Raw genomic sequence first — 24,102 nt, forward strand, 5'->3', positions numbered from 1 at the left:
GCAGCGTGGGCACGCGGGCACTCTCCTGAGGCCGGAGCGGTCAGCCCCAGCACTCTGCCCTGCCCTTCCGTGCGCACCGCCCGGGCTCTCCGGGGGAGGGGGCGGAAGGGAAAGGTCAAGGCCGGGCTACGAGGAGGCGTAGGGGGGTGGGGGCTGGGGCCGTGCCGGAGGAGGCGTGGCTCTCACCGTGCAGGGCCCGGCAGGTTTGCGGCTGGCGGAGAGGGTGGAGCGGAGTGAAGAGGAGCCGCAGGGAGCCCGGCAGGTGGGCTCATTGTGGAGCTCAGTGGACGATGCGCGGGTGGAGGGATAGGCTTCAGGCCGCATGGCTAGAGGGAGGGGTCTCAGGTTGGTTCAGGACAGGGCGTGCTTCTGTTCTGTATGCTTCTGGGATGGAACACCCCCCCCCCCCACCTTATCATGGACTATGGGGACCCTTGAATCCCCAGAACCAAGCTGGTGGCTGTGGAGCTCTGGGATCCTGGAGACCAAGGGGCCGAGGGGAGCCATGGCTCTGGGGATCGGGCTGTGGCCCTGCGGAGAGGCGGCGGCTCGTGAGAGCAGACAGGACAGGACTGGGGGAGGGGCCTGCCGCGGTCGGAGCGGAGAGACAGCCACCGCGGGGGCTCTCGCCAGCGGGTGGGTGGTGGAAAGGAGGCTGTGGGGTGAGTGCGGGGTGGGGGCGAGGACCGGAGCTCCCCCGGCTAATGTGCTTTAGCAGCCCTGCCCTTCGAGACCAGAGGATGCTCCAGGCCCGGCCCCTCAGGACGCAGGCCGGTGACGCCGCCAGTGCCGCTGGAGGGGCGGGGGCTGCGGGAGGGCGCTGCTCCCCTCCTGGCCCGAACGCGGGCGGTTTGGGTTCCATGGGGGAGAGATCTGCCTATCAGCGCCTGACTGGGGGCGAGGAGGCACTGCAGGTAATGGGGGAAGCCTGGCGGGTAGCCAGGTACCCGGGCCCTCGCCCCCATCATCTGCGGGTGAGCTGAGGGCCCAGCCCTGCGCTCTGCTGCCGGGAGTGAGGGGTGTCTAAGCTCCTGGGCCCAGGGGCAGATCCTGGGAGGCTGGGTAAGGAGCTGGTGTTGCTGTGGGGAGTTGAGGGGGTGGGGTGAATCAGGGGTGATGAATTACTGGTGCTGACATTGGCCTCAGTGTCTCTGGGTCCCTTGGGTCCCAATTAAGCTGCCCTTTGGGCTTTCTTCAGCGCGCTCCAGGAGAGCCCTGGGCACACTAGGGTCTGGGTTTAGTCTTCTGCGGGCACTGCATCCCTGTGCCTGGACATTCCCGTGGACATTCCGTTCCAATATGCATAGCAAGCCAAATGTCCCTGTTTGCTCTAGAAAATAAGGTCACCATCCATATTTATGGGACCACTGCTCCTTCTCCTTGGAGATCAAGCACTTCCTCTGTTGGCCGGCAGAGGGCAATAGCTGACAGGACAAAGATGTTTTCCAGGACTGGGAGAAAGGGATCCCAGACCCGGCCTGAGCTCAGACCCCTGCCCCTGCTTTTCTTTTCTGACAGCTTCTCACAGCTGGGTTGCTGAGCAAGCTGCCGAGGCTTGTTCTTACCTCAGGACCGAGGGAGAGTCAGGCATGGGGTTCTGGTGCATTTGGGGCACATCTTTCAGGGGGTGCCTAGGATTTTTAATCTGGCCATTCTAACCCAGCAGCCCCGTCTCGGAGTTGAGGGAGTAATCCTGCTTAAATTGTCTCCCCAGATCAGGTCCCTGGGCCCCCTTCAGAGTGGTGCCTGGTGGGAGGTAGGCAGTAGGCTTTTCTTTCTGAGCTGTGGACATTGCCTGCCAGGGTTTGGGAAAAAGTCCGCTCCAGGGTGACCTCTGCCTGGTCTTGTCCATTATCTGTGAGCCCAGCCTCAGACTGGTGATTCACTTGGACAGAGGGGAGGCTGCACCTGGCTGGCTCCACAAGCTTTGGGTAGTGGATGACAGGGGGTGGGGAAGAAGGACTGATTGCTGGGGTGTGTTTACACCCCCCCCCCCCCCCCCGCCCTGCCAATCAGGGCTCAGACCAGGAAATGGCTGTCCCTTTGGGTACCTCCTCTCCAAACATTGAGAGAGGCCTTGGAAAGAGAGCCTGGGATGCTGACTCCCCCAAATTCGCACCCCAGCTGCCTGCCCCACTAGCCAGCTGGGGCTCTCAGTGCTGGTGGCCAGCTGGATAGGGACAAGAGAGCAGTGTGAAAGGAACAGGGGCTCCCTGGGCATGGTGGGGGGATGGGGTGGGGGAGCTGAGGGAGCCGGAGAGGACTTCCTGCAGCTGTCAGGTGTGCCTGGGGGCTGTGGGGAGGGGAGGTGTAAGAGCAGCTGGCTCTCTTGAGGAGGGGCCGAGGGATCATTTGTCGGCTCCGGGAACATGGGGGGCCCATGGGGGCTTGATGGAGTGTCTCTAGTTCCCTTTAGCTGGGGCTGTTGTCTGTGTGTATGGGTGCTATACAAGAGACATCATACAGCCTTGAATCCTACAGCTTGGGGTGGGGGTAAATCCCAGCTGGGTCTAGGAGCATATTTGTTTGTTTTGAGGGGGCTTTGGAACTTGGCCAGCTGGTCTGGGGAGGAGGTACCCTGGGTGTTGTGGGCAGCAGACAAGGCAACCCCAGGGGAGGAGGTGGAGATTCCTTACCCCCTCCACCCCCTCTCGATCTTGGCTGGACTGCCCCACTCTGGCAGGCTGCCGGCCTCCTATTTCCGTCGGGCACCAGGGTAACAGGGCCACATTAGGGCCTGAGCCAGGAGACACCCAGCCAAGCCTGGGACTGGGAGCTGGGGGAGGGTCTCCAAAGGGTCTGCCTGCAGGATCCAAGAAGGACTCTGGGGTCCTAGCCCCTAACTCAGGCTCTGTACTAGCTCCCAAGCCCCAGATAAGCCCATAGGGGAGCCTGTAACCATTCTTTGTACATTGCTGCTTGATTCACATAGCCCCCACCCTAAAATCCCAGGAGTTGTCTGCAACTATGGGGGCTGGGGTGGAAGCCAGAGACAGGGGGCCTTGTGTATGGGGAGGCAGGGGGGCCAGTGCGGGTGGCTGGAAGGAAGAGTCCCCCCATTCCCGCCGCCTTCTTGGCAGTGATTCAGAAAGGTCCTTTTTCAGCCAGTGTCAGAGCTGCTCAGCTGGGGAGGGAGGGAGGAGGGAGGGAGGGAGGGAGGGCAGTCAGGAGGGGGAGCCAGGGAGTAGGGCTGGAGCTGTGACCACTGCACTGGAGAGAAGACAGAGAAACGGGACAGAGAGGACTCAGGCTGCAGGCAGTCTAGAGAAGAGCGAACCTGCTCCCTGGCAGACTAGCCAGCTGTGGAAACAGCTGTGCAGCAGAGAGCGGGACCTACCCTATTCTTCTGCCCTACATCCCAACCCTGGTGTGGGATTTTGGGGCTCCTAGGGCAGACCTCTGGCCAGCTTCCCTTCTGGGCAAGACCTGAAATTTAGGAGCTGAGGTCCCTGCTCCCCCACTTCTCAAGCCAAAGTCCAAGGGACCCAGTCAGGGGTCCAGCTCCGTGGAGATGCCAGCAGCTCGTCGGTTCCCCGGCCTAGAGCTCTCCTTTCCTCTCCTGGCCAGACTGCGGCGAAGACTCTACACAGTGAGTGGGGGGCTGGGGCCAGGCGGACTGACGAGACCAGATCAGCTCCTCAGAGCCAGCAGCACTTCACTGAGGGGCAGAGAGCTGGACTGGGAAAGGCTGAGGGACCCCTTCAGTGAGGGTTTGACCGGGGGTCCGGGCTGAGTGGCTTCTCCCCTCCGGTGCTGCGTTCTTGTTGGCGAGTGTTAGAGGAGTGTACTTGGGAAATGTGCATGCAGCCTCGAGAGCTGCACGTGCCAGACATAGGTGTGCGGGCTCTGGGCTCCGCTGGGGCCCAGGCACATGGGGGACAGCTGCCGCCGTGCTCTGTGCTTCACAAAGAAACTTGGGCTGGAGGGGCAGGTAGGGACGAGGAGGGGCCTGGTCCAGGGTCATCCCGGGCTTGGCGGTAGAGACAGGACGGGGACCCTGCCTGCTATCTCCTCACCAGGATCCCCGTGTTCTCAGTCTTCCCACACGTGGCCCTGTGCAGAGCAGCCCTGCTGCCTGGGGTTGCGGAGCAGGGAGGAGAGTGTCCAGCTGAGTCGGGCGATTTGTTAGCTGCTATTTCAGGGAAAAGGAACAGGTTGGGCTGTGCTTTTCAGGGGAGGGACCTCTGGGTCTTCCCTAGCCCTGAACACCAGAGCGTGGGTTTGAGCTGTCCTCAGGAGTGGCTGCCTCCCGCCCCAGAGGAGGGTGGGCATGGGGAGCCTGGAGCCCTGGAATTTGGGCACTGGGGAGGAAGAGGAGAGGACTTCAGACCGCTTGCCCTGGGGGCTGAGCCATGTTGGGGATGGGTTGACCGTGAGGAAGCCGGCCCCGCCCCACCGGCCCCGGCCATGGAAACTTTCTGAGGGCAGTGACGTCACAGTGCACCTTTGGGGTTTTCTTCTGGAAGGCAGTGGCGTCCCTCCCTCCTAAGCCCACAACCCCTTGTTTATAACAGATGGTTTTCTGAGGATGAGTTAATACTGCTAAATGCTTGGCACTGTGCCCAGCATATAGTAATGTAGTTGAAGTGTTAGCTATTTTGATTGTTATTCTTAAAATTAATAGAAATATAACATGCTTACCGTGTATGTTATAGTCAGTCAGTCAACAAATGTAATGCCACCTGTACTATAAAAGAGAAATAGCCGAAACCGGTTTGGCTCAGTGGATAGAGTGTCGGCCTGCGGACTGAAAGGTCCCAGGTTCGATTCCGGTCAAGGGCATGTACATTGGTTGTGGGCACATCCCCGGTGGGGGGTGTGCAGGAGGCAGCTGGTCGATGTTTCTCTCTTTTCGATGTTTCTAGCTCTCTATCCCTCTCCCTTCCTCTCTGTAAAAAAATCAATAAAATATATTTAAAAAAAATAAATAAAAGAGAAATAAAAGGCAAGTAATTACGCCACTTCATGTATTCCATGTCAGTACACTCTGACATCGTGAAGGAGACGCTAACACCTCATGTAGAACCACCACGAAGCACCTCTACAAGTGCTGACCGAGGGGTGTTTGGAAAGAATGAGGATGGGTTGCCTTCAGTGACTTTTTTTTTTTTTTTTGAATAGTGAACCACTTTTGCTAAGTTCTGAACAAAGCAAAGGCCGGTTTTCCCTCAGTTTACACAGTACGCTAGTTCCATTCCGGAAAAATTCAGTATGTATCAAGACTGCAAAAATACTTTTTTGTTCAAATGTAAAATGAAATTCAACTCTAGATTCAGATAATTACAAACAAATTTTTTAAAAATATATTTTTATTGATTTCAGAGAGGAAGGGAGAGGGAGAGAGAGATAGAAACATCAATGATGAGAGAGAATCATTGATCGGCCGCCCCCTGCACGCCCCACACTGGGGATTGAGCCTGCAACCAAGGCATGTGCCCTTGACCGGAATCGAACCTGGGACCCCTCAGTCTGCAGGCTGATACTCTATCCACTGAGCCAAACCGGCTAGGGCTACAAACAAATTTCTCACCTCCGTGAATTAAGTTGTATGGGATTTGGGACAGTGTGTGAAACTCTCCCGTGCATTACAGGATAACTCACATTCTTGTCTCCCCTAAAGACCACCAGTGGCCCCCCCTACATTGTGACCACCAGAAACGCCCTCTAGGGGGCTGTACAGCCTTCGTGAGAACCTTCTGGGCAAAGGGTTCCGGCTTCCAGTTTGGGAACCCCCTGTGGCCCAGCCACCTTGGCAGGAGAGCCAGCCCGGGTTTGAACTGAGGTCCTCTGGTTCCCATTTGTCACTCTGTACTGCCCGAGCTGCCTGGGAAAGTCTGAACTCCTGGCACTGGGTTGGCAGCACTGCTGGGAACTGTGGGAGCGGGAGGCTCGTGCTGGGCCCAGGCTGTGAGCGACTCTGAGAGCCTGCTTTTCAGTGTGACCTGTGATGAGAGCTGGGGGACAAGGCAACCTCTGAGTTGGGGAGGATGAGGTCTCGGGCAGCTGACCTTTAGCCTCTTGCCTTTTCCTCCCTGTTAAATACCTCTGGGATTGAACATGGGCCAGGGGCTGGCCTGGCCAAGCTCTCAGCTCTGAGGTGTCTTACTTGGACAGGGATGGGCTTGGTGTCTGGTGGGTCAGGTTGCTTAGTTTTGAGGGTGCTCCTGGCCTCTTTCTCTGGGCCCAAGAAAGTGTAGATCAGAGGTCACTCACTGGTGGGGCTTTGGCTGATTGTGGCCTGCAAACACGTGTTGTTTGGCCAACATAGAGTATGTTGTGTGAGTGTGTGTGTGTGTGTGTGTGTGTGTGAGAGAGAGAGAGAGAGAGAGTGTGTTTCAAACTTGAATTAGTTGAAATAGTTAAAAAGTCAGGAGATACCTGGCCAGTTTGGCTCTGTGGATAGAGCGTCGGCCTGTGGACTGCGGGTCCTGGGTTTGATTCCAGTCAAGGGCACATACCTTGGTTGCAGGCTTGATCCCTGGCCCTGGTCGGGGTGCATGCGGGAGGCAACCAATTGATGTGTCTTTCTCACATCAACGTTTCTCTTTCTCTGTCTCTCCTCCTTCCTTCCACTCTAAAAATCAATGGAAAATATCCTCAGGTGAGGATTAACAACAAAAAAGTCAGGAGAAAGATAATGTTAAGTGAAAAGGAACAGAATGATGTAGGAACAATATTTATGTGTGTGTGTGTGTGTCGCGGTGGGGAGGGGCGAGGAGAGACAAAGTCTGGAAGCCCTGGCTGGTTTTGCTCAGTGGTTAGCGTGCCGGCCCTTGGACCAAAGGGTTGCAGATTCAATTCCCATTCAAGGGCACGTACCTGGGATGCAGGTTTGATCCCTGGCCCTGGTCGGGGCAGGTTGGGGTGTGAATGGGAGGCAACCAGTGAATGTCTTTCTTTCTCTGTCTCTCTCTCCCACTTCACTTCCTTCCACTCTCTAAAAAAATCAATGGGAAAAATACCCTTGGGTGAGGATTAAAAAAAAAAATTAAAAGCTTTAGAAGAAAGCTCCTCCTTAAAAAACAAAACAAAATCTGGAAAGATCTGCAAAGTTATTGATGGCATCTGGCTTTGGGGAGGGAAGCTAGGTGTCTGTGCAATAGAGGAGGGAATGAGACTTTATGGCTCCTGTGTGCCTTTTGAATATTTTACCATGTGCTTATATTACCTTTTCAAAAAAAAAAAAATTATGGCAAGACTAGAGGCCCGATGCACGAAATTCCTGCAAGAGTAGGCCTTCCTTCCCCTGGCTGCTGGCACCGGCTTCCCTCTGGCACCTGGGACCTGGGCTTCCCTCGCAGCCCCGGCTTCGTTTAGAAGGATGTCAGGAAGGACGTCTGGTCTAATTAGCATATTGTGCTTTTATTATTATTGATTTCACATATAGATTTAGATAGCTAGTATTTCTTGAAAAAATTGCAAATTTTGGCAATACCGGGCCACAGTCTGTTGTGATAGCCATTGACAGGAGCTGAGCACTGCTGCCTCTTCGAGCTGGATCTGAAAGCCCCACTCTCCCCAGCCCTTGCCTGTCCCTCTGTCTCCCACTCGTCCCTCTGTCTCCCACTCGTTGTGGTCCTGGAGGCACTAGTGGGGAGGGCTTTGGGTTGGGGAGAGAGGCTCTGCTATGTCAAGCATTGGGAGGACTCACCGAGTCCTGAGTCCTTTCTGTGGGGTCCATCAGGTCTGGAGAACCAACCCATGGATGTGTCTCAAGGGACCCTGTCACCTCCCATTTTTTTAGTGAAACTTTACGATTAAGAATGTGTTATTTCCCCTGGAGACACAAATCATTTTCATCAAATCCTCAAAGGGTTTGTGGCCCCAAGAGCGTTTGAGCCGACAGGGAACCTGAGAACACAGAGGTTGATCTCAGGTCCCTGAGCCACAGATTTTGTGAGTAAGACCCTGACTCCAGCGCCTGGGCTGTATCCCAGCTGTCCTAATTCTACCCTTGTTGCTGGCAAGAAAGGGGCAGGTGGGTATCTGCTATTCTGTTCAGCTGATTTGAGGAGCAAGAAGGTGATTTTAATCCATCCTGGAAGTAGCATAGTGGGATGTGGGTGAGCCCAGGGCACTCGGGCAGGATCCCCTTTTACCTCCCTGTATCCCTAGTTCCCGGATTCATTCTTTTTTTAAAAAACACAACAACAATAATATTTTTAAAAATTATTTATTTATTTTAATATATTTCTTTCTTTTTTTATGGCTGTCTTTTAAAAAAATATTTTTACTGATTTCAGAGAGGAAGGGAGAGGGAGAGAGAGAGAGAGAAAAACATCCACGATGAGAATCATTGATTGGCTGCCTCCTGCACGCCCCATACTGGGGATCGAGCCTGCAATCCAGGCATGTGCCCTGACTGGGAATCAAACCATGACCTCCTGGTTCATAGGTCGATGCTCAACCACTGAGCCACGTCGGCCGGGCCCTGATTCACTCTTTCTTCCCCCAGAGGCTGGGGAGCAGCAGCATGCAGCCAGAAGAGGGTACAGGCTGGCTGCTGGAGCTGCTGTCCGAGGTGCAGCTGCAGCAGTACTTCCTGCGTCTCCGCGACGACCTCAATGTGACCCGCCTGTCCCACTTTGAGTATGTCAAGAACGAGGACCTGGAGAAGATTGGCATGGGCCGGCCTGGTAGGTGGGGACCTTGGCCTTGCGCGTCGTTTCCCCCTGACCATTGGCCTCCTCTGTCCTCAGGATTGCCAAGCACAGGGAAGGTCCTCCCCGCTTCATTGCATGGAGGGGCATAGCTGAGAACCCTCCCTGCCTGCCCGAGAGCCCCCGGGTGGGGTGGAGGGGCCTCGGTCGATGCCGCACAGTCAGTGCATGAGAACAGTTTGCACTTGCAAAGGTGAAGGGGCCTCTGAGGAGTCTTCCTTAAAGCTCTGGCCACTCAGAACTAACTCCCGCCCCTGTGGTTTGTTCAGACAGTCGTAGGACGTATTTCTTCCATCTTCTCCTCCTTTATACCTGTAGAATCGAGTCTGTTCTAGTCACCATTTTGTACACCAGGGTTCAGTATCCAGAGATTTGTATGAAGAAGAGAAGATAAAAAAACTCTCAGATGGTTTGCTGATTTTCTCTTGATCTGTCTTTCTTTCTCTGTCTCTCTCACAAAGATCTGCTCAGTCAGGACGTATTGATCCTAAAAGTAGTGGTTGCAGCATATAGAACGCGTGGTGTTCCTCATAGGACATAGACACTTATTTGTGCATTGAACTTAAAGTAGCTAAATACGTAATAGTGTGCTGAATTAGACATTGACGTCTGCTACTTTTGGCCTGGAGAGTTGGTGTCTGATGCCAGTCACATAATAACATTTTATGGGAGAAAAACTCAAAATTGGGGAAAATTCTATTACCTTGATTTCCTTTGCTCTTGAAAATTGGAACAGAGAACTACTGTTCAGTGTTGGTGGTTAAATACCTCCATCCAATTCAAGAACCACTGCCTAGAAATGGAATGCAGGATCATCTAATAATTGCAGCCCCTGGTTGGTTGGGATGGTTTGTTTCCTTGGTTTCATTGTGCTGGGCAGTATCTAGTGGTGGACTCGCCACGGGAGACAGAGGGAGCCTGCAGTGGGCAGGGGCCTCTTGGGAGGGGCGGGCGTGAGCCTTAATAACACTGGGTTCCCTGTCCCCCCTGCAGGCCAGCGGCAGGCCAGCGGCGGCTGTGGGAGGCTGTGAAGAGGAGAAAGGCCATGTGCAAGCGCAAGTCCTGGATGAGCAAGGTAGGTGGACGAGGAGTGAGCCGGGCTGGAGCAGCCTCGTGGGGCCCCACTCTGATGTCAGTCCTAGGAAACTTCCCCCATTCCTGGGCAGTATAATCTCACACTTTGTACAGACCTCCCTCCTCCAGGATCTTATCGGGCAGGGCACTTGTGGAGCTGCCTGGCTAAGTGTCTGTCTCCGCTAGAGACGGCACGTGAGTAGCCTGTGTACAGCCATGGCTTCACATCCGCTCCCGCTAAGCGACGGTGCTGGGCCTGGAGCAGGCACCGGTTGACAAGTACACCGTAACTTGAGCCCTTGTTCTGTCTGAGTATTGGGGCTGGTGTCAAGCCTGGGGTGGTGCGGACTGTCTGAACCCAGGACATCTTTGCTTTGCTTCCCTCTTCCCCACCCTCCTTAGTCTGTGGAGGGTTCCTCTGGTCACTTGGCTTTGCTGACAGCTCCTTTCCCCACAGGCTCCCCTCCTCCCCGCCCCCCCGCCCCCCCCCCCCCTTTGTCCTAATTTGGGTCTGTGGAGTGGTGAGTCCCTGTCTGACTCAGTGGAACTTTGCCCATTGTCTGGAAGACAATGAGGGAGGAAATGAAACAGCCAGGGCCTTCCCTCCCCACTGCTGGCCTCGGGGCTGGGGTGGGGGCAGGCAGGGCAGCACAGTTGGACCGGATTGGACAGCAGAGATTTCCTGGCTGCGATCTGGCAAAGGGGCTGTCTCTTGGGATCCTGTGGCCTTTTCTGGGGACACTGTCCTGGTCCCTTGCCCAGGTTTTAGGGAAGAATGAGCATGTTGGGGCGGGTGAAGGCAGGAGGGAAAAGCTGTGCAGTGTGCCAGGTTTCCGGGGTCTTGGATCTACCGTGGACTCGCAGGAGGTTCCGGGCCGGTCATTGAACCTCTCCAGACTTGAGGCGTGAGGCATGTCTTCAGTAAGACGGTGCTGCCACGCTTGGCCAGCTCACCTCACCTCACCGGCTGTGTGCACCGTCCTGTCAGCTGAACATGGTTTGCAAGCGTCAGGGATTCCAGTTACTGGGAGGAAGGACAGAGCAGCAGCCAGAAGAGGCTCTCGGATTGGAGCCTGTCCGGACAGATAAGACTCTTCCAGCTTTGGGGGCAGGGGCCCAGCTGGGTAGCCTCTGCAGCCTGAAGCCAAGGGGTGGCCAAATCCAACTGGCAGGCCAGCTCTGACCCTCAGGGCCTCCTTCCTCCTGTCCCCTGACCTCTGTCCTCTTCCCTGTCCAGCTCCGGCTGCAGAGTTCTTTCTCGTCTCCCTCCTTCCTCAGCCCTCAGCTCTAGGCGCCCCTCCAGAAACCCAGCTGTCTTCCCAGGCCCTTCCCCAGCAAGGCCTTGCTTCATCTGCACCCCACACACACTCACAGCCTAACCTCAGGCTCAAATTATCCTCTGCTCTGGCAGGAAGAAGGGCAGCCGGCTCCCCGGGGAGGGTGGAGACAGACAGCACCAAATGGGCAGCCCAGAGAAGGGGCCGAGGCTAAAAATGGACAGAGGTGTTTGCGGCAGGCCCCTCCGGCTCCTGCCCATCGGCTCTGGTTGGGGCCGGAGTCTCTTCGGGGCAGGAGGTGCAGAAAGGGGGGGATGGCGTAGAAGGTGGTGCCTAGAGTAGCTTTGGGCTGCCCCAGGTCCCCCAGCTGGGTGTGGGGCCAACAGTAGCCACAAGCTACATGCCTGTCAGTCCATTTCTGCCACACACACACCGTGAGGCCACACCGCAGCTCTGGGTTCCTGTCTTGGGGGTGTGGTCAGGAGGGGGCTTGGACCTCTAGCCAGGCTGCCCCCGGCAGTTTGGCAAAGCCAGGACCTCTCTGGAGGCTGGGTGAGGGCCGGCTGGGACAGGACTGTGGCCTCAGGGTTCCATCTGGCCTCTGGCTGCCTTCAAACAGGTGTTCAGTGGAAAGCGGCTGGAGGCTGAGTTCCCCCCTCATCACTCTCAGAGCACCTTCCCGAAGACGTCCCCCACCCCCGGTGGCCCCGCAGGGGAGGGGCCCCTGCAGAGCCTCACCTGCCTCATTGGGGAGAAGGACCTGCGTCTCTTCGAGAAGCTCGGAGACGGCTCCTTTGGCGTGGTGCGCAGGGGCGAGTGGGACGCCCCCTCGGGGAAGACGGTGAGCTGTCCGGGTCCTGTGGGGTGTAGCAAGGAGACAGGCCCCTAGGAGACCGGCAGAGACCCCACTCTGCCCTCAGAGTGGCTCTGGCCCCTCGGCCAGGATGTGAAGGGGGTGGGGACAGGTCGCAGAGTTCTTGCCCTGGATTCTCACTCAGGTTTACCCAGACACAGCTGTTTCTTTTTAAAATTACAGAGATAACTTACTTATTATAAAAGTTTGGAAACTGTTTTAAAAACAAGGGGGAAATTGCTGTACTTTCATCAGTCAGGAAGCAGCTAGCATTTCTGCCTTTTTCCCCCCTCAGGTATTTTGTTGAATTTAGTTAAGATACAAATTTTAAATACAACTTCTGAAATCTTGCCCTTTCTCTTGGTATTTTATTTAAAATTCCCCCCCAGAGGGATCAATAGCATGTACATAATAAAACGTGCAGCTCTTGAGTGTCCAGCTCAGTGGATTTTCACCTGTGCACAGACGCAGGGAACCACGCCCAGGCCACGGTATCGGGCATTTCCTGCCGCCTGGCCTCCCTCCTGCCTCTGTGCTGAGTGTCTCCTTCCTCCAGGGAAGGCCACTGTTCTGACTTCTGTCACCATAGATTCGTGGTTTGGTATTATTACATTTAAAGCATTTTCCTCCTACACCAAAACCACCTTTAGTGTTTTATAACATCTATAACATTTTAATGTCCTATCTCACACTGGTCATCTTTACCAAATGGTTGCTGTTTAATCTGGGCATTCCCTCAGGAAAGGGAGACCCAGCGAATGGCCCTGGGGGTCAGCCAGCTGCCCTTCCCCAGCCAGGCCAGGGCACCTGTGCCATGCTCACCCACCCAGATGAGCAGATCTGAAGCCAGGATGTGTGAGCTTAGTTGGAGGGAGGAGCAGGTTGGCTCAGAGTGCTGGGGGCTGGGGCCTGTCCTGACTCCATGCAATCTCCACTCTGGGCAGGTGAGTGTGGCTGTGAAGTGCCTGAAGCCCGATGTGCTGAGCCAGCCGGAGGCCATGGACGACTTCATCCGGGAAGTCAATGCCATGCACTCGCTTGACCACCGAAACCTCATTCGCCTCTATGGTGTGGTGCTCACGCCACCCATGAAGATGGTGAGTTGGCTGTGGTCTCCGGGCCCCAGGTCCGCCCCTTCTCCTGCCTGTGCTGTGGTTACTCCCATCCTGGCAAAGGTCAGAGATCCCCCCAGAGCCTGCTGTGGTCCCCCACCTGAGGTGGCAGAGGGGCTCACAGGGGCCTAGCCTGGGACTGACCATGTCCTTGGGAGCCCGTGTCCACCTCTGCATTTTGCTTGTGCTCATTGGCAGAGTGACACCTGTGGGAGGAGCTGGTCCTAGAGTGTAATCTGGGATTTCTAACATGAGCCTCTTCGGGTTGCTTCTCTGGGCCTCAGTTTCCCACATTGCCTGGAGAGAGAGGCTGGGGAAGCTGTAGGACTCCTAGAGGCCCGCAGAGGCCAGGCCAGGAAGGAGCCGTGAGCGTGGCTCTGGCAGGATGCTGAGGGCGGGGCAGGGCTCACTTACTCCTCCCACCTTCTCTGTGGCCTCAGGTGACAGAGCTGGCGCCTCTGGGATCGTTGTTGGACCGGCTTCGCAAGCACCAGGGCCACTTCCTTCTGGGGACTCTGAGCCGCTATGCTGTGCAGGTGGCTGAGGGCATGGGCTACCTGGAATCCAAGCGCTTTATTCACCGTGACCTGGCTGCCCGCAATCTGCTGTTGGCCACACGCGACCTGGTCAAGATTGGGGACTTCGGGCTGATGCGAGCACTACCCCAGAATGACGACCACTATGTCATGCAGGAGCATCGCAAGGTGCCCTTTGCCTGGTGAGGGGCAGGTGCTGCCAGCTCAGAGCCTGGGCCCCACCCACCCCACCCTGGTCCCCGCACACCGAGGCTCAGAGTATCTGGGTCCTTTATACCCACAACAACCCTTGTCTCTTCTGGGCCTGGGGTGTCCTTGTGTGCCCATTCATTCACTCATTCATTCAGGAATGTTCATGTGCCAGGCCCTGGAACACAGGGATAAGTGCTGTGGGGACTCATAAGGGCTTTCTGGAGAACTCAGTATTAAGCTCCTAAAATATCAGAAGTTAGCCAGGTGAAGACTGGTTGGTAAGCCTGTTCCAGGTAGAGCTAGTGGAAGGCAGGGCCAGACCAGGCTAGACCTTGTCCTGCGTGAGCAGGGATGTTCACCTTGGCTCTGCCCTGGCCCCTGTGTGAGCCAGTCCTGTGCTGAGACCAGTGTGGTCCTCTGGTGTCAAAGGCACCCCAAGGAGCTTGGTCTCCCTGCTTTGAGGTGGAAGGCGTCGGTCTAGTTCAGCTGGCCGGAAAACCCTTCTAATCCAGGATGTACAGTCACCCTACTTAGTAATGGACTTCATACCTAGGGGATCATGCATCCTAGGCTGTGCCTGTTGTCCTGGAGTAATTGATAGCACCCCCTTTCATACCCAAGCATCCTGGTTTGGATGGTAATTATAAGGTCACCTATTTTTTAAAAAAAATATATTTTATTGATTTTTTACAGAGAGGAAGGGAGAAGGATAGAGAGCTAGAAACATCGATGAGAGAGAAACATCGACCAGCTGCCTCCTGCACACCCCCCACCGGGGATGTGCCCGCAACCAATGCACATGCCCTTAACCGGACCGAACCTGGGACCCTTCAGTCCACAGACCGACGCTCTATCCACTGAGCCAAACCGGTCCTGGCAAGGTCACCTATTTTTAAAAATATATATATTTTATTGATTTTTTACAGAGAGGAAGGGAGAGGGAGAGAGAGTTAGAAACATCGATGAGAGAGAAACATCGATCAGCTGCCTCCTGCACACCCCCTACTGGGGATGTGCCCGCAACCAAGGTACATGCCCTTGACCGGAATCGAACCTGGGACCCTTGGGTCCGCAGACTGAAGCTCTATCCACTGAGCCAAACCGGTCAGGGCAAGGTCACCTATTTTTATGCAGCCCCCTTGGAACAGCTCTGTGAAGTGAGCAGATTATTATTATTCCCATTTCACAGAGGAGGAATAGGAGGCTTGGAGTGACTTCTCTGGCTCCACCCCCTTTGGGTGGCAGGGCTAGTCCAGTCCCATGAGCGATCCTTTGCTTCTTCATCCCGAGTGGCTTCCTCCTCACTCTGCGCCTCGGCGCTGCGGGAATCCCCTTTGCCAGCCGCGCTGTGGTGGTGTTTGTCCTCCTCGGCCAGAGGGCATCCCAGAGAGCGTGTGGGGTATTTGTGTGAAGCTGGTGTGACTGTTTTCACCCATTTGTGTCCTTCCCCACACCCCATCCAGATTTCCCACCCACACCTTCCTGCTGAAATGACCCAAATGCTAGGATCCTGCCCCAAATCTGGAAACTGTCATCCTCCCACCACAATTACAAAGCAGCCTGAGCTCTCTCCCGCTCCCTCTGCTCCTCCTAGAGCCTTTGACTGTCTTCCTTTCCCTGCTTTCCTGACCTGGCAGCTTCACCCTCTTCCCCCTGTAGGCCGCCTGTGGGTAAAAGACCTGAGCATTCATTATTCCCTGCAAATCTGTGTATCCCACAGTCAGGACGCCCTGCCCTTCCTCCTCATAGCACGTCCCTCGTACCTGCTGTGGAGCCTAGTACATGGGGCAGCAGCATGTTTGCTGAGTGAGCATTTTATGTCCATTGGGGCTGATGTGGGTGGGGGTGCTCGGAGAGGCCTCTGTTTGACCCCTGCCTTTGCCAGGTGTGCCCCTGAGAGCCTGAAGACACGCACCTTCTCCCATGCCAGCGACACCTGGATGTTTGGGGTAACGCTGTGGGAGATGTTCACCTACGGCCAGGAGCCCTGGATTGGCCTTAATGGCAGTCAGGTGAGGGGCTGGGGGTGTGCTCCCTATAGGGTGGGAGGGGGTTGGTTTGATTCCTGGCTCCCAACCTGGCCCTGTTAGAACTGGCTTTTACCTGCGGGAGTCCTGTCCCCCAGGCTCCATGTCTGTGTGACCTCTCAGAAAGCTGAGCGAAGAGAAGGGCCCCCAGCGGTCAGGAGAGGGACAGGTGGGGCTTGCTCCCATTCTTCGTCGTTGCCACAGTCACCTGTGCAGAGGCCCAGACCTGGGGATAAAAGTGAGGCCTGGGGATAGACTCTGCCCCCACGAGAGGCAGACCTCTTCTCCGGGGTGCGGGCACGGCAGCCCAAAGCCCCAGGTGTTCCGTGGGCCGGAGGGAGGGTGGGAAGTGAAGAGCTGGGTGCTCCGCTTGTACTCAGACTGCACCCCCTCTCCAGATCCTGCATAAGATCGACAAGGAAGGGGAGCGTCTTCCCCGGCCCGAGGACTGCCCCCAAGACATCTACAATGTCATGGTCCAGTGCTGGGCTCACAAACCGGAGGACAGGCCCACCTTCGTGGCCCTGAGGGACTTCCTGCTGGAGGTAAGGGCAGGTCTGCCCACGGGGTCTGGGCTATCGCAGCAGGGGTCGGGCCCAGAGTGGGGAGTGACCTGTCTCTACCGCAGGCCCAGCCCACCGACATGCGGGCCCTTCAGGACTTTGAGGAGCCAGACAAGCTGCACATCCAGATGAACGATGTCATCACCGTCATCGAGGGGAGGTAGGGGCCTGGGGCTGCACCTGCACCGCCTCCAAGAGCGCAGCGTGGAGGTCCTGCGGGCCAAGAGGTTCTCCGAGGCCCTGCCTCCACGGTCCTCTCGGCAATACGCAGGCTGTGGTAGGCTTGAGCTGTGCAGGCAGGGAGGACAGGGCCGGGTCTGCATCTGAGCGCTGGAGGCTGAGTCTGCAGGTGCACGGCTCAGAGGGATTTCCCCTGCGAGGTCCTCCTCCGTCACCCTTTTCCCACTCGGCTCCGGCCTCGGCTGTGTGGGTCAGGGCCTCAGGGCCACACCTGGAGACTCTGGAACTCCTCAGCATTCCTCCTCTAAGCCTCTCCTTCCCTTCCCACCTCCTCCCAGGGGAAGGACTCCTTCTTTTTTTTCTTTTTCTTTTCTTTAATTCTCACCTGGGGAATATGCTCATTGATTTTGGAGAGAGAGAGAGACATCGATGTGAGAGGAAAACATCCAACAGTTGCCTCCCCCACCTGCCCCGACTGGGGATCGAACCTACAATTTAGGTATGTGCCATGATCGAACCCACAGCCTTCTTGGTGTATGGGACTGTGCGCCAGCCAACTGAGCCACCCAGGTGGGGCACGATAAGGACTCTTCACTACACGACTGGGTGCATTTCAGAGCCCCAAGGCAGCCCCACGCCCACCCTCGCAGCCTCACCCTCCCACCGAGCCCCCCTGCTGCTCCCAGGGCTCCCCTCGGTCCTCTGCGGGGCCTCTCACCCTGGCCCCCGTCCTCAGGCTCCCTCTCAGGGCCTCTGTTCCTCAGCCTTCCGTCCCCGTCACTCCTGGCAGCGTGTCCCTCTGCCTGTGAGCAGCATCTTCTGAGTCACATCTCCGACCAGCAGCCCCCGCAGGCGCCTGCCTTGGAGCTCCACCCACCCCTCACCCCACCCTCTGTTATCTGAGCCTCGGGGTGTCTGAGGGACTGGTTGGGGCAGGGCGAGCTTGAGGTGCCTTTGGAGTAGGTGGTGGGCATGGAGGGCCAGGGAGGGAGGGAGGGAGAGGGAATGCCCTGTGGTCCCAGCTCCTCTGATTCAGGCAGGCAGGGATGGGGCAGAGGCTGTTTCCCCACAGAGCCCTTTCCACCTGGTCCTCAGGCGTGGGGCGTCGGGGTCTTTGGTTAAAACTTGTGCCACGTGGGGGTTGGTGACAGGGCAGAGCCCCTGGGCTGCGTCAGTGATGGAGTTGGTGCTGGGACCCAGGCTGGTGGTGGAGGAGCATGACCTGCACCTGCCGTGGCCCCAGCACCTCATCCTAGGCCGGGCGCCCATCGCCTGTGGGCACAGCGTCCGGGAACAAGCATTAATACCAGCGTGTTGGTGGCAGTGGCCGAAAGCAGAGAGCTTCTAGGATAGAGGCCTGAGGGACAGGAAGGAACATGGTCTGTGGTGTGGAGCTGAGGGGCCAGGAGAGGGACTGCAGGCCTGGCCTTTTGGGGAACATTCTGGAAATAGGAAGATTAGGGTGAGGGCCCCTCTGGAGGTGCATGGCAGCTCGCAAGCCAGAAGTCTGGGCCTACAACCATTCCCACCTCCAGGAACCCAGGACCCTGCCCCCTCCGTGCCCTGCAGTCCCCAAGTCCTCACTTGCCCCGTCCCTGCTCTCAGTGGGGGTTCTGTGTGCCAAGCCCAGTGTTCCTCAGGGGTGACTCAGAAGCTCCTTGTGTTTCTAAGGCGTGTGTCTCTTTGGCTGGCACCCGGGTCACCTCTGGAGCAAGGGAGGGGGAGGAGGGAGGGGGAAGGAGGGGACCGCTCCTCCCGGGAGGCTGCTGTGGGCATGCCCTGCCCCGCCTTCTGTCACAGACTCCCTGCTGCCTGCCAGTGTGGGCTGGCTGGGCTCCTCCTCCAGGGCACCAGCGACGTGGACCACAGTGCCTGCCCTTGGTCCCTGGAGCTTCTCGGAGGCGGGAGGTGAGGGGCGGGAGGCCGTGGCAGCCGGTGGGGCTTTGGGAGTGGGCCTGTGTGTCCGTGGTACCCGAGCTTCACCCCTGCCCCCTTGTTTTCTCAGGGCCCGGGTCTCTGTTGGGCTGGCTCTGTCTCCGTGTGTCCGGGTGGATGGGCTCTCTGTTCCTGTGTGTCCCTTTGGGTCTGTGTTTGTGCGTGTGGGCTGCCGGCTGTTTCTCTCTCTCCTCTTAGCCTGGCTCTCAGCTCTCTCCGTATCTGGCCTCTTCTGTCGGTGTTGAATTAGTCTGCCAGAAGCTCTCTCCGGTATTTGTTTCCTGGTCCGGAGTCTGGGAACCCCCTTGTCCTCGGCTCTGATTCTGTATGTAGGTTCAGTGCTTCTCGGGGTCCCGGGCAGCAGGCAGAGAGACACCTCGACGTCGTGTGAGCCACGCTTGTGGGGCGCGGTCTAGATTGGGCAGACAGTGCCTGCTCTTTTTCGGGGGTTCTTATTTGGAGGCTGGGATGGCTGGTGGCACTTTTCTCTTCGGTGTTTACAGAACTGGAAGACAGGGACAAGGCTTTGAAGTCCTGAGGTCCCTGGAGCCTCTGATTCCTGTAGTATGTGGGGCAGGGGGAGGCAAGGCCTGTGGTGTTCCTCGAGGCCAGGGGCTCCTGGGACACCAGAGAGAAGTGGGTGGGGTGGGTTTGAATGCTTAAACATTTGTCAGCCATTTCTGGATTACCTTAGGCCAGGACTGGGACCGGGGCTGGGATTTCAGAGGCTGGTTACCAACGGGGCTGGGGCCGCTGTAGCCAGACCTGGGTTTCCAGGGTGCTGTTGCACATTTTGCTTGTCCCAGGACACTGACAGGAAGCAGGAAGTAGAAAGTTCTTGCTGGAGGTACTGGGCCCTTTTCTCACTCCCCTAGGACTCCCCCTCTGTGTCTGTCTTTGCAGCAGTGACTGATGGCATGGTGGGCCTGGTCCTCTTGTTGCCGTGGAGACGCTGGCCTGTTGGTGGCAGGGGAAGGGAGGGTGTGGCCAGAGCAGGCTGGTGGGGAGCACTGGGCTTGGTCCTCTCTGGGCTGCTGGAACCTCAGCCCCACTGAGCCTCAGGGGAGACGTGGACAGTGTGGCGCAGCATTGGCCACTCATTGGCTGTCTCAGAGGTACATTTGAGTCTTGTCGGGCCGATGTGCTTGGGGTGCAATTTCCAAGGGGCCTCTTTCACACACACACACTCACACACACACTCACACTCATAACCACACACACACACATACACTCACACACACTCACATACACTCACACACACTCACACACACACACTCACACACATACTCACACACACACACACTCACACTCACACACACACACTCACACACACACACTCACACTCTGACTTCCCTCCTAGGAACAAGATGTTTTTGAGGGGTGTCAGGACGCCCAGCAGGCATGGGGGCTCTCACCTCGCCATCCCTGTGATGAAGGGAGGTGGGCTTGGCGCCCCATCTTGCTCTCCGAAGTGAGTCCAAATGAGGCTCCTGGGGAAGGAGCTTGGCTTGTCGGCTCTGCGCAGGCCCACGGGCGGGCGTGAGCTCTGCGCTGCATCTCTGCCTCCGCCGTGCTTCTCACCAGGGTAGCGAGGGCCACTGACGAGGCGTATTGAGCAGAGTCCAGCGTTCCGCCCTGGGCTGGTGTCTAACACGGTTCTGTGGAGGGGCCCGCAGAACCTAGGAGCCAATGAGTGTTGGGGAGAGCAGCAGCAGGGTCCCCAGTGCCAGACATGCCTCCCACCCTCTTCGCAGGCGGCCCTCGCCCTCCGTCCGGCCCCGGGCGGGGGAGCACTTTCCTCCTCGGAATGGCCTGCTATTTTCGGATGGGCTTTCTTCCTTCCCGGGTGTTGTCCTCACTCCTTCCTTCCTTTCCTGCCCTTCCCACCCCGAGGGCAGGGTGGTAATCACAGGGTTGCTGTGTCTGTGGTGGGCCGGTCAGTGGCTTTGTTTACAGGGAGGCTGAGCTCCTATCCCTCACCTCAACTCTCGGCTCCCCGAGGACGGTTACGCTCGTGGGATTCGACTTTGGGTCTCTGGAAATCGCCGTGTGGGGCTGCTGCTGCCCCAGCGGGTCGCATCCCCTCCCAGAGGGGGGTCCAGGTGCTCAGGCCGCACCGCCTCCTTCCAGCCTCCAGTCCCTCCGGCCTAGCTGCAGTTTGGAGACCTTCCTTTGCGCGCCTGGCTGTGGACAGGTGACGTATGGGTGGGGGTGACAGTGAGAGCATGCAGCTTGGTGCCACACGTGTCCACCACAGCAGCGTGCGCTGTCACCACCTCCGCCTTAGCCCCGACTCGGCCCACGTCCTCGGGGTGGGTGGTCCCAGCAGCAGAGGCAGGAGCCTTCGGGCCTGTGGCTTATTGGTGTTTGAAGTGTCCAGGAGGGCGCTCTGTTCTCTACCTCCCCCTCCCCCCCCCGCCCCAGGAGGCTTAGGCTGCCTACCAGGTTTTGTGTCTGAGGTCAGAGCGAGGAGCTGGTGGTCTAGCCACGCTGGGAGGCTGGGCTCCTTTCTGTATCCTGGTTTAAGACAGGAGAGGAGCTCCTCCAAGGAGGAGGATGGGGCAAGGGCGAGGGTCCCACAGCCCGGCAGGAGCTGGTGGAAGGCACTGGAGACGTGGAAATGGGTGAGGTGAAGTGTGGGTTGCCATGGCGCTCCCTTGGGCCCCTGAAGCTCAGAACTCTTGGTACGGGGCTCGAGAGTGAAACCGGGTGGCCAGAAAAGGGCTGGAGCCCCGGCCTTGTCCGGGAGGAGGCAGGCGAGGTGACGCGGTTGGAGAAGGGCCCTGGCTTTACAGACTAACAACTGGGTTTGGACCCTGGGTCTTCTGCGATCTTTCTGGTAACAGCAGGCAAGTCGTGCCACTTGTTTGAACCTGTTTCGTTATTGTAAAGTTTAGGAAGAGCTGGGTGACTCACCGAGGTAGCTTAGAGTAAGGCTGAGTGCAAACAGCCAGGCCCTGTGCTGGGGTGTGGTCGTGGGGGGGCTGCTGGGAGGAGGCAGGCTGATGGCAGACCAGCCTGGGCCTGGGCCTGGGCCTTCCCGTCCCCTCTGCCAGCGGGTTTGATAGCCTCGCTGGAGAGCCGGGTGTGGAAAGGGTCCTGCTCCTTGGCCGTCCCACCACACCCTGGTGCTGACCATGTTGTCTCTTTCGGGCAGGGCTGAGAATTATTGGTGGCGCGGGCAGAACACACGGACGCTGTGTGTGGGGCCCTTCCCCCGAAACGTGGTGACCTCTGTGGCTGGCCTGTCAGCCCACGACATCAGCCAGCCCCTGCAGAACAGCTTCATTCACACGGGGCATGGCGACAGCGACCCCCGCCACTGCTGGGGCTTCCCCGACAAGATCGATGAGTGAGTACTGGCTCGGCCCAGGTGCGCGGCACAGAGCTCCTGTGAGGCAGCCGCTCAGTGCTTCGCCTGCCTGCCCGCTCTACCCACTCTACCTGGGAGGGGGTGCGGTCTCCTTTAAGTGAAAGGATGAGGTCCCTGGGGGCATCTGGGGAAGCAGAGAGGAGCAGAATTAGTCACTTCCTGGGGGCCCCACCCCAGGGTTCCCCGAGAAGCTCCTCCTACCAGGCCTCCAGCCTCTGCTGCCCGGGGACTTCCAGGCCCCTCTCAGCAGCCCTTGCTCCTCTGACTGCGGACACGGTACTGCCCCGAGGGACATGGCGAAGCAGACTCTTCACCTCCATGCTCCCATGCTCCCCACACCAGAACACTACGTGTGTGTGTGTGTGTGTGTGTGTGTGTGTGTGTGTGTGTCGCTCACAGGAGCCAGGTGAGGGCCCGAGAGAGTTGGGGCAGGAGAGCACAGGCACCCTCCCACAGGAGGCCGGGTGCCCTCTGCCCTGCTCCTGGCGTGCCGTGCCAGCCCAGCCCCATTCCTCCAGGCTTTAATCAGCCCCGGTGACTAAGTCCCAGATCCTGACAGTCGGCACAGGGGTGAGGGTGAACTGGGAGCAGGGCGGGGGCCCCGCCCCTGGCAGTGGGGCAGAAGGATGTCTCCTGCCCACCCTGACCGGGGAGTGTAGCCGGATGCCTCCGGGCCTGGCAGGAGAGAAGAAAGCGTGCCAGCAGGTGGCTGCTGGGTGTGGGTTGGGGTGCTGTGGGGGTTGCAGAGGGCCAGCTCTGCCCTTGTAGGGTGTTCTTGGAGCCCCGACCGTCCGAGACGTTTGACTTGCAGCCAGGAGTCCTTTCCCTGCCCTCTCGCCACTACACCCTCCCCTGGTACAGCTCGGCTCTCCCGAAGGGAGCTGCTGGGAGTCAGAGTCCTGTGCCCCAGACCCACGTCTGCAGGACTTGGTCGAGGTGGGCCCTGGACGCCTGACCCCAGGGGGCAGCCCCAGGCGCTCCCCCAGAGGTGTCCTCACTGCACGCCGACGCCCCTCTGACCCCGTGCTCTCCCCACAGACTGTATCTGGGAAACCCTATGGACCCTCCCGACCTGCTGAGCGTGGAACTGAGCACCTCCCGCCCCACCCAGCATCTGGGAAGGGTGAAAAGTAAGAGCCCCCACTCCCTGGCGTCCTCTAGTTCATTGGCTGCCCAGGGGCACCGTCCTCTCAGGTCCACTCCGAGCCGGCTGTCCTGGCTCTGTGGTGGTTGGCTCAGCACAGCAGGGGACAGTCGTGTCCCTGGCTCCAGCTGGGTGTGGGGTGGGAGATGGGAGGCAGCTGTATCCGCCGAGGTGGGCCTCCTCGGTCGGCCCTGCATCGGCTGCCTGAGCTCTCTTCACCCTCCTCCTCGCCGTGCTCAGAGCCGAGCCTTCCTCACACTCTAACCCCCCTCTCCTCTCCTAAGCCACAACCACCCCACAGGCTTCATCTTGGCCAGGAGCCTCATCCGCCCCCTGGATCCTGGGCCTGTCGTTCCGGAACAGTCCCCCATCCTGCCGCCCCATTGCTTCCCATTGCTCTTAGTTCTACGTTCACTCGCCCCTATTCACTGCTCTCTCTCTCTCTTTCTCCACCCTCTGCTCTCTGTCTGGCTCTGCCTTCCTCCCTTGTCCTCTGTCTGTCCTGCTCTGCCCCCTCTACTCTTTGCATGGCCCTTCCTGCAGGGGAGCCTCCACCTCGCCCACCTCAGCCTGCCATCTTCACTCAGAGTAAGTGGGGCTGCTCTCGGCGCCTTGGCCCCCGCCCCCTCTCCCTCTCTCCTCTCCTTCCTCCTCTCCTGGAAGGTACAGAGCCCTGTGGCTGGGTGGGTGGGAGGGGAAGTGAGTGTGCTGTGAGCTTTGGCTGCTGACCTGGCCCAGCATGCCTGCCTCTCCTTTCAACAACCCCCCGCCCCTCCCCCTCCCAAAAAAGCCTGGGCTCCTGGAGCAGGTGTGCGGTCCTGGTGCCCACCTCTGCCTCTGCACCTGCCTGGCTGCCTCACTCCCTTTGCAACCTGCAGAGGCTGGGCTTTCATGATGGGGGGCCAGGAGCTCCTGTTGCTCTTGGTGGTGGGAGATTGCCCGTAGCCCCCCGCCTGCACTAATGGTGTGTGGTAACGGGGAGGGAGAGGGGCTGCTAACCAGGGGCAGGAGCATTTGGGGTCTTGTGTTGATGGAGGGGCATCAGAGGCAGGTGGGTGTGGGTGTCCCTTGCTCTAGCTGAGGGAGGCAGGGGCTCACCCGCCCATGTAGAGGGCTGACAGTGTCCAGAGCAGGCTTTGCCCTCCTGTTTGAATGGAGTTGTTGTGCACTGAGAAT

At 58.0% G+C, this 24,102-nt stretch overlaps 1 protein-coding gene across 11 annotated transcripts in view; it reads left to right on the forward strand.

Annotated features, from left to right (window-relative positions):
* TNK2 (tyrosine kinase non receptor 2) overlaps positions 1-24,102 on the forward strand; it is a 46,510-nt gene that overhangs the window by 16,418 nt on the left and 5,990 nt on the right. For 3 of the 11 annotated variants that reach the window (XM_079767071.1, XM_079767070.1, XM_079767067.1), the window contains 11 exons: positions 8,456-8,636; positions 9,665-9,735; positions 11,631-11,852; positions 12,809-12,961; positions 13,417-13,694; positions 15,590-15,716; positions 16,130-16,276; positions 16,360-16,454; positions 21,567-21,761; positions 22,821-22,912; positions 23,470-23,514. In XM_079767071.1, the coding sequence (XP_079623197.1) occupies positions 8,474-8,636; positions 9,665-9,735; positions 11,631-11,852; positions 12,809-12,961; positions 13,417-13,694; positions 15,590-15,716; positions 16,130-16,276; positions 16,360-16,454; positions 21,567-21,761; positions 22,821-22,912; positions 23,470-23,514 (1,588 nt within the window). In that variant the 5' untranslated portion in view covers positions 8,456-8,473. Of the gene's footprint in view, positions 1-169; positions 346-612; positions 915-3,207; positions 3,590-8,455; positions 8,637-9,664; positions 9,736-11,630; positions 11,853-12,808; positions 12,962-13,416; positions 13,695-15,589; positions 15,717-16,129; positions 16,277-16,359; positions 16,455-21,566; positions 21,762-22,820; positions 22,913-23,469; positions 23,515-24,102 lie in introns of those variants that run through there. The other 8 variants (XM_079767072.1, XM_079767063.1, XM_079767066.1 and 5 more) reach the window with 8 other exon arrangements.

This window comes from Cnephaeus nilssonii (assembly GCF_951640355.1).
Source record: "Cnephaeus nilssonii genome assembly, chromosome: 3".
Lineage (NCBI taxonomy): Eukaryota > Metazoa > Chordata > Mammalia > Chiroptera > Vespertilionidae > Cnephaeus > Cnephaeus nilssonii.